Raw genomic sequence first — 10,125 nt, forward strand, 5'->3', positions numbered from 1 at the left:
CTTTTGGTTAAACTGTCAGCAAGGATTTGCACTGTTACGTTTTTATATAACTTTAATGCACATAAAAAAAGCTGCTTGTTTAAGTGAAAATACATTGATGGTTGTTTGTTTTGGTTTTTTTTGCACTAATAAAGTTGAGGAGTATTTTGTCTAGTGTCATTTATATCGTCAGTTATATCGTTATTGCAAATTTTCAAATGTGTATCGTGACAAATATTTTTGATCATATCGCCCTGCTCTAGTAAGCACTGCTGTTTTGCTTGCCCTGACAAAAATCTGTAACTCATACCAAAAACATTTTCTTTGGAAGATAAAAATACACTGCTCAAAAAAGTTCAAATCAGAGTATAGCATCATATCTGAGAGGAGATTCCAGGGGACAGGCATTTACTCTATGAGTGTTGGACAGGCCTGTAGAAGCCCCTTAACCCATTAGCAGGACAAGTATCTACTCCTTTGTGCAAGGAGGAACAGGATGAGCACTGCCAGAGCCCTACAAAATGACCTCCAGTAGGCCAATGGTGAGAATGTCTCTGACCAAAACAGGAACACGAGGGTGTCTGAGGGCCTGTCATCCTCTGCTGCTCACTGCTTGGTACCACGGAGCCCATTTGACATTTGCTATTGAATACTAAAATTGGCAGGTCCAACACTGGCACCCTGTGCATTTCACAGATGAGATTCTACAGTTCTAGGCAACTGCACCTTGACTGCCATCCAGTTATCTGGATGACCCATATAGTTGATTCTGGGACAGTAAAGAATCAACTTTGATTTTTTGATTTGATTTTTTTTGTACCTTGATGACTGACATGCTTAAAGACAAATTTTTGGACCCATTGTCAGACCCTACGGTGGTTGGTCTCGGATTCCTCCAGATGCACGACAATGTACATTTACAGACTGACATTTTACCAGAAATGAAAGTTACAACAGATAATTATTTTTTTAATGCATAATAGTGATGCATTCATTAGTCTTTTCAGAGCTTTTATTCATGATCTGAGATTGAAACAATAAGGTATGCTTGTGGTTCAGTTGTGCTCTGGAGGTTGCTTTGCCTTCATTTCGCCACCAGATGTTGTTCTTTGCCTCAAAACTTTGGATCTTTTTTGCCAAAAACAGAAGTAAAGCTTTAAACTTTTGAGACTTTAGGTGCCCATCGCTGGTTAAAAAATACCCCTTCACAGGAAAAAAATTTTTTCTACTCTTATGATTTCTGGACAAAAGGCCCCAAAATGTAGGACTCACAAAACAGACTTGAAGAATGACACAAAAAAATAGGACTTTAAGAAAGTTCAGTACAGGGGACCAAGAAAGTCACATTCCAAAACAGGAAATAAATTCCTGTTTCCAAAAGTCTTTACAAACACATATACGGTAGCACACAAAGCATACCAAAGTGTGCTTTCACACTTGCCAAAGTATCACTTTTGTGGTGTGAATGTGATCCGACCCCAATCCAAACTAATTACTGTATGTTACAAGCCTAGAATGCTTTGTATTCTCACTGTTGGACGCTATTACAGATGTGTAATAATCTGTAAAGGCTAGCAGCTAGCCATGAAATAAAGGTAAGTTCTCTGTGTTTTCCAATAGCCCAGAACAGAGCACCTTCTTCCTCTATTTACTTTTGTTGCTCCTGCCCCAGACACATCTGGCCAATTAGCAGGCTGAACATTCTCACGTGGTTTGTAGAGCTGCATTTTAGTTTGCTTGGAGTTCACTTTGACTTTTCTTTGCGTGAAAACACCCAACCTGACAAAACTGAGGCTGAGAGTGGAGACACCTGGGAAACTAGACGCGGCTGCATTAAATAAAGTGATGAGACAAGGGAAATATAACTAAAATAAAGATCTGTGAGATAAAGGATTATCAAAATAAAACAGCAAGTAACATAACAAGGAAACAACACAGAGATGATGACTTAAAAGAAGATATTCTGGAGGATAAATTAATAAATATAACAATAAATAATGTCAAAACATAGTAATTCCTCTAAGTAGACTCTGAATACTAGAGTGAAAGGACACCTCCAGAGTCACAAACAGCTTCTTCCCGTACGCCATTAAGACTATTAACAAACACTAACCCCCACACCCTACAACTGCCCACCCACCTCACTCATCTGAGGCATAGTCTGAGTAACCCTCATCACTCAGGCCACTAACACACAGACTCCACTCAGACCAAGGCTTTTCTTTTCTTTGTATATATTTCTCTTGTTTTGTATCCCTCTTCATCATATATATTTATTCTGCTTGCTATTTATTCCTGCTGTCTACTATTTATATTTTATTCTAGCATAGTTGGTGTGGAGCACTCACAAGTTCATTGTACATGTACAATGACAATGTGTTCCATTCTCTTAAGTAACTCAATAACTAAAACGCCATTATTACCAGAAAATCAACAAAAGAACCCAACAAAACACAAGGATCATGACATCTGTAGAATAATGTATAAGTTGGGAGGGAGACCTCTCTCACTGTTGAGACAACATGGCACTGATGGAAAAAGGACACCTCGTGCATGTCTGAGAGAGGGCATTGTATTTGAAAATAAGAGCAGACTATGACTTGCCAGGAATGAAGACGTACTGGTTTTCAAATATTTCCATCGTCACAGAAGCGACTGACTGCCTTCTTACTAGTGTTGACTGAAAATGATAAAAGCACTAAGTCTTATGTCTGCTGTATGTTAGTAATTTGTGCTCGAACTCTTTGTTAATATGTTTATACCTCATCCAGACAAGTCTGTAAGTATTAACATACAGACCTAATTGGGGTTTTTTTAGTGGAAAGAGAGAAATATGCTTCATATCATCTGCACATGTTTGGGTTGTTTATTGTATGGTGGGGCTTTTGTGTGTGTGTTTTGTGTTTGTGCAAAATAAAAGGGAGGGCGGAAGGGGGTCTGAGTCTGTTTGTGTGTCCCACTTACCTAGTTTCTTGAACCAAAAAAGTGTGTGAACTCAAACAGCGGTGACTAAGAGGAACAATGAGACTCTTTATTCAAAACAGCACTTTAAAAGTTCAGCAAAGATTTTCTTGCAGTAAATTTGTCAATCTCCAACTGTGTTTAAGTAGTTACTGATTTAAAAAGAAAACAGAGTTTTTATTCGATTCCAGGATCGCATCAGTGTTTGGTTAAGACCTGTGGCGCCCTGTTTTTTTTTCTTTTTTCTTTTTGTTCTTCCAAGGTCTGACATCAAGGACGAAGTGAGTATGAAAACGAGCTTTCTTTGAGCCAGAACACAAATTTGTCCAAAATGCCAGTATCGTTGCTCAGTGTACGGGCTGAATGAGTCATGCTGGACACATAAAGATTTTGAGGGTGATTACAAAGAAAACTAACCAAACAATTTGCCAATGTTATGTCTGATTATAATCCAGTGTGATACAAGTTCATCTACAGAACATCTGCTGTCCAGTTTCATCTTCTGTTACAGATATAGCAGTCTGCAAGTCGTTGTACTCTGCATTATATTTAGCAGGGCTTTCCCTTTTGGCAGGACCTGACCATAGAAGCAAAATAAAACAAAACAAAACAATTTTACTGACAGGTGACCACCATTTAAAAGTAAATGATTTCCTAAATGGAAAACAAAATTAATTCCAGTTGTTGTCATGTCCCAAGTAGGTCAGCACTGCTGAGCTCATGCTGAAAAATGCTGAAATTTCTTTACTGTGCTGCCATCCAAAGGACAAATGTGGTTATTGCTTTTGGAGCCAAGTATTGTTTTGTAAGAAAGAAATAAAAGTCAGATCCAGTGTACTTTAATCCATCATGAAATGTAACAGTTACTTATCATCCAGCAGTTTTCAGGATGCAGAAATGCCACTTAACCTCAATGACAAGTTCATTTCTGAACAAGAAACACAAACGAATACACAGTTGAACTCATAATAATATGTTATCATTAATAAATAGCATTAATATAATATTACAATTAAATGCAAATGAATCATATTAACTCCTGTAACAAATGAAATTCCCAAATCTTGGAGTAAGATAATGTGTATTGCCTACTTTAGAGGAAATAACAGTAACAGACCCCACAGACTATATATAAATGATAGATTTAGCTTCTAAGTCTACAGAGTGACCAACAGAGAAGTACTGGCTTGGTAATGGGTAGGACTATGGACTTGCTGAGGATTGTAGTCAAAAGCTGCAATCCACAGTGTTTTAGTGGCTTAGAGAACTCAAAGTGGCAGGCATCTTCTCTCCCTGTGCTGCAGAACAGAATGTTTTGTCATGTCATCGTGTAGCAAAGGAGTATGTGGAGTAGGACAGAAGTATATGCTAGAGATAGTCTATCTATCTTGCTTTTACCTGCATTCTTTCTGATGCCCAACAGGGGGCGATTACTCAGGTTTCTAAAAAGCCTTCTGCTATTATAGATGTACTTCCATACTCTCTGATGTCACTGAATACCTGGTAACTTTTTGAGGCTCAGTTGCTAGTTTTACATCATAGTGTACAGAGTATGAAATTCCTTTGTAAATTTGTCATCATTATTTGAGTCAGAAAGGTGGATAAACCAGGAAATGCTAATTGGTTAATGACTTGTTACTCATAAGCTGTTAACCAATAAGTGGTTCACTTTTCGTGTCTGACTTAAAAACACTAAGATAGCTACAAAAGACAATTAAACTGATTGTGTTATGGTGGCTATGTCCACCTTTTATGTATATATAGTCCATGGACTGAGCTTGTGTGTGCATATATATAGGCTATTCATCATACCTGACTCCATGAATCACTTTAAATCCTAGATAAGCACTTTAGCTTCATCAATGGAGGACGTGATAATGGTTTCAGCCAGCTGTTGGGCCAGTAGGTTGAGATCACTGTCATGTGACATCTGTTCTCTTTTTTTGGCAGCCAGAACCCACTTAGTAATATCACATGACAGAGCCTGTGCAAAAGTCTCTATGGTTGGTTCATGCAGAGGTGCTACTTCGAAATTGCCTCTCCCCAAATCATCTGTAGACAGCGACTGCATGAGATGCTCCATCAGTTCCACATGAGGGTCGCTGATCAAAGAGTCTCCGTTGTCCTCCTTGTCCTTTGGCGTTGGTGGAGGAGGCGAGGGTAGGAAAACCTTTGCCAGGCCTCCTTTTAGCTTACGGGCGAAGCTGCTTCTGCTCCTCTCCAGCTCTGGGAGAAGAGGCGTGGTCGGTGGGGCGTCGGGGTAGTCGAGGGATCCCACAGCGGGAAGCCCTGACTGGGATAGAGGTGGATAGCAAGGCTGGGTAGAAGTCTGGTGTTCTTGGTCTCTTCTAGATTTATCCTCAAAACACTGGTGTTCACCCTTGTTGTTCTCCATCTCTATTTCAGCACCCTCCATGTGGTCCTTTAAGTTTCTTCCTCTACACACTTCACTCAGAGCGATCTCAATCACTGCGGATGCTAGCGCCTCAGCTAGCATTTCGTGCTCTTGGTTATAAATGGACTCCTCAGGTTCTACTGTTTCCTTTTGGCTAAAAACTGATCGAAGTATGTGCTCTGACATGTTTTGGGCAAACTCCCCGAGAGCCTCTGTGTTTAGGGGGCTTGTTTTGAGGCCTTCGGGAATACCAGGGTCTTGTGGAGGGGGCTCTGGCATCCTCGAATCTGCACTTTCTGTCTTCATTGGATCCTGTGTGGATAAAAACAATAATCTCCGTGAAAGTGCAGGGGATATTGATTTTCCTGCAGCTTCTTTTCAGCTACAGAAGGTAATGGAAAGCAAAGAAAAATAACCTCTGGTTTGGACTGCTTGTTTGGAAAATTAGTTTATTTTTGCACTTTTATTTGAATATTACTTGCCAGCGTGCTCAGTGTAAGCTAAGTACGATGTCAATATTTCCCTTGGTGTATGCTTTCTCCTTTCATCCCCCAAAGAAACATTTTTCTTATCCCTCAGCTGTTTCAGATTAGACAAGAAATAAAATGAGATTACAAGAATGCTACAAGTACAAGAAAAATCAAACAAGAAAGTCTAGCAAGGAGAGCATAGAGAAAGAATAACGAGACAGAAATAATAGAGGAAGTCCCCTTGCAGAATGAGATGGAAAGTAAGATTAAGGCCTCAACCACAGCCTGTCACCATATGAGCTGTCAGCCAGCCAGGATGTGACAACCAGGAAGTTCGGTTTGCTATTAGATTAGCACGAAACACTCTGTTGGTCTCAAGTAGCACCAACTCGCCCGACAGCTGATGCACAATTTGTACAGAAATGGAGAAAGGTTTGTTACCCGGAGAGCAAATGATGATAGCTTTTGACAGGCGTAATAATTTTCTAGAAGGTCTTTGTTTTTCAAGTCCAGCTTCATTTCGAGGCTCCGAGTGTGCATTATTGACATTAAATAGCATAAAATGTCCTACAGCTGCCACTGTTCTAAAGAGTCAGATTGAATAAATTTCAGGCAGCCTGTTTTGTTTTACTAATTCCTCTTATGTTAAATTAATAGTTTAATATTGTAAAAGACACTAAGCCTTTCTTTATTTCCTCTTTTTGAGAGTTCAATGAGAAGATAATTACCAACAACATCCAACAACATCCAAACACTGTGGTGATAATAAAAGTCTGCCTGGCACCATCTCTAAAGCTTATCATTAACTTTATGTGTTATTTGTTTAAATCTCTCAAAATATGACAATTAAGAACAGCATGTTTTATTTTTTATGGGGGTTATAGGGGAATGTTTTTCTTTCTTATTTGTCTGGCTGCGAGCAGATGAGCTATTGATCTTCTGATGTAATTCTTGGCAAAATGTGGCCTTTTACATAAACATTACTCATGACATTTGAGAGCACAAACAGGCTTGTGTAATGGGATTTGCCCTTATTGTTAAAGTTACATCTTATTTTAAACATACCTTACTATTAGTATGCTTCTTGACTCAGAAACTACAAAAACAATGTGACACATTGTGAGATGTGTGTCACCACAGTGTGTCACTTAGTGTAGTAGGCCTATGACCACATGGTGTGAAATTCTGGTTAACTTAATAGGCGTTAAGCTGCATCCATATAGGGAGCAACCACAGCAACGTTGTGACCAGACACCAGAGAAAGTCAATGAATTTCAGTACTTATGGGTGAAAAAACTGCTGACAATGTGAAGTAGGTGGAGATACACTTTTTTAACTTCAAGACGAGCGATTGAAGCAATTACCAACAGGAGCATAGGACACTGGTGACTGGCCTATGATTGGACAGTAAATACACTGAACTGAAGTGAAGCTTGAAATGACCACTAACAACAACCTGTGAGCTTCAAAGGGATGTGAGATGTGCGAATTGCTCCCTGTGCTTTATTAGTATTAGTGTAACTTTGGCTGACTAATTAATTACTTCCATCAAATTGTTTCATCTAAAATACTGGGGGGATAACACCTTTTAACTACTTATCACTGAGTACTAGTTAGGTTGTGTTTCAAGGTATGTTTAGGCTGGCATAGAAAGATAAAGGCAGGCATAGAAAGATAAAAAGACACTTATTTAAAATGCACCTTATTTTAATACTTCCTAGTTGCCCTGCGACAGACTGGCGACCTGTCCAGGGTGTACCCCGCCTCTTGCCCTATGACAGCTGGGATAGGCTCCAGTATCCCGCGCGACCCTGAAAAGGATAAGCGGAAGCAAATGGATGGATGGATGGATAGTTGCTAAGTATTCCTTTTGACTCAGAAATTACAAAGCAGATTAAACTGCTTTCGGTATAGCTTGATCTAACTAGATTACAAAGACATTAATACCTTCAAACAGCAGTTATAGCCGCTGAAAATAATATCTTCTATCAGTCCTTGCTCTGTGTTAATTTGGTTGTTTATTGGGATTAGAAAGCAGATGAGACGAGCTTATTTAAGGTCTCAGTTGTAGGCCTGGAGACTGGTTGGTAAGTCTGTGGCAACCTATGGTTGCTATGGGAAAATGTGTAATCTCAGTTGGCAAATTGTTAATGGGAGTCTCTGGATGACATCGACTGTAAAGAGGGTGCTGCACTTGACACCTGCTTTTGTTTGCTTTGGTAGCTCGAAAGTTTCTGCAGTTTACACGTAAGATGACTTTTCTGCAAACACAAGACAGACTTGGAAACTAGCTCTGTGAGCTGTAGTGAAACTTGAAAACCAGACATGATGAACAGTCACCTTGAAAATAACGTTTGTGCCTTACCAGTGTAACAATCACATTTCAAAATATGAAAAGTTTCTGGTTCATGTCTTACTTTTTACTGTTTAACTACAGCTTTGGGAATAGTTTGCAAGTGTTTACAGACCTGTTGAATACTTATTTCTTTTTTTCAAATGGTTGTTTTCAGATGGTAACCAACAGTCCTTGTTAATGCTATGCTAACATAATTGCAATCAAATGTTCTCATCTAAACTACTGAAAATAATACCTTGCAACCATTCCTCACGAAGTACCAATTCTGGTGTTTTTTGGCAGAAACTTTGTTGTTGTTTTAGTTTGCTTTCTGAATGAAGAACTACAAAACAGATTAGGCAAGATGGAAGACAAAAATAAAGAGAGGGGGCTAACGATATAGTTACTCCTCTCAACACAGCTTTACTTTGCTAGTACAGAAATGCATTAATGGCATAAAACTGTATTTTCTAAACTAATAAAAATAAGAATTTTGAACCAATCCTCGGTTCTAGTTGAATTGTAATTATGAGTCAGAAATGTGGAACTAAAATTAGTACCGGGAACGACTTCCTTAACTTTAGTTTCATCACAGTTATTGTGTTATTATTAGCTTACGGTCTCTGAATCTGGCTGTGAATGTCAGAATTGGCATTATTGGCCTTCTAGGCTGGCTGGTTCAGTTGCAGCTTTTAGAGGATCGTTTACCTCTTGAATGTAAATATAAATTAAAAACAATAATTTTCTCCTTCCCATTGTTTTCCTCATGTAGCCACAATGTAAAATGATTTTTACTTTACTGGCATACATGTTGCACATTTAATATGGTGTGTCACACCATTATCCTGTCATTACCCATTAATTTGACCACCATCCTCTGTTCAAAATGGACAGAGCCCAAAGATGAGGTTGAGACTGGGAATGAAGTGCAGATGTGGAGTAAATTGCAGCTAAAACAAAAAATGTTTTTCTCTTGGCAATATGACTTGGACCTCCACATGGAGACAGGAACATTTGGGCCTGTGATTGCTGTGTTACACAATCCTGTGAGTCCCTAATTTGATTACACTAACACACCTCGCCTACTCTCTCTAGCGCCCACGCTAACAGCACAAAGGCAGGTCAGAGATGCAAATTACTGGTTAAAAAAAAGAGCCGATGCCTACAATGACCTTCTGTTTAACCTTTATTTCTTCCTCTTCCAGTTTCAGTGTTACAATCCAAAGTTTTTGCTTTTGCTTTGTATCTTGTCTCAACCTATCTTGAATTAGGTTGAGTCTTTGAAAGCTCAAGAACATCCGTACATATAAGGATTTACAAATTTACTCATGCAACTAGACTTCTGCCCAAACAGAACCAGAATCAACTCACAGTGTACAATGTATGAAGTACGGCAGCTCAAAATGGCCAGCTTCTGATTTTTAAAGGTATATGGCAAGACTCAGGAGGAATCTTGAAGGCCATTTGGATACGATTAAAAGTAAAAGTTACATGTCTCAAAAGTTACGTACTACAGAACTGTATAAAAATAAAAATAAACAAGATGCAGTAAATATCAGGCAACTTAAACTGCCTACATTTAGAGAAACTTACCAGCTGGGAGAAGAGTGACAGTTGACGCTTTAATGCAGCCAGTGCAAATGAGTGTACAAGGAAGTGGTTTGACAAAGAAGTTCAGAAGTTTTACTCACTTCCTGTGTGTGTGTGTGTGTGTGTGTGTGTGTGTGTGTGTGTGTGTGTGTGTGTGTGTGTGTGTGTGTGTGTGTGTGTGTGTGTGTGTGTGAGAGAGAGTGAGAGAGAGAGAGATGATCAGCCATTGTGCATAAATATAACTCACTGACACAGCAAAAAATGACACATTCATGGGCATTAGATGAACCTATTTGGGTCTGATATAAAACGGTTCTTCCTTTGTTCATGAGTTAAAACAGAAGAGGATCAGATGAAGGGCAGAGGAGGAGAGGTTATGAAGGAGGTAAAGCATT

The 10,125-nt window shown here is 39.1% G+C and overlaps 1 protein-coding gene across 1 annotated transcript; it reads right to left on the reverse strand.

Annotated features, from left to right (window-relative positions):
• Window positions 1-3,763: 3,763 nt before the first annotated feature.
• On the reverse strand, window positions 3,764-9,779 carry LOC102201976 (uncharacterized). Its single transcript, XM_005752654.1, has 2 exons — window positions 9,734-9,779; window positions 3,764-5,647 (listed from the first exon to the last, which is right to left on the reverse strand). The coding sequence occupies exon 2, from the start codon at window positions 5,639-5,641 to the stop codon at window positions 4,778-4,780; it is 864 nt and encodes a 287-aa protein (XP_005752711.1). The 5' UTR covers window positions 5,642-5,647; window positions 9,734-9,779; the 3' UTR covers window positions 3,764-4,777.
• Between the last annotated feature and the right edge of the window lie 346 nt (window positions 9,780-10,125).

The sequence above is a fragment of the Pundamilia nyererei genome, unplaced genomic scaffold (genome assembly GCF_000239375.1).
Source record: "Pundamilia nyererei isolate P.nyererei 1_Seehausen unplaced genomic scaffold, PunNye1.0 scaffold00370, whole genome shotgun sequence".
Taxonomy (NCBI): Eukaryota; Metazoa; Chordata; class Actinopteri; order Cichliformes; family Cichlidae; genus Pundamilia; species Pundamilia nyererei.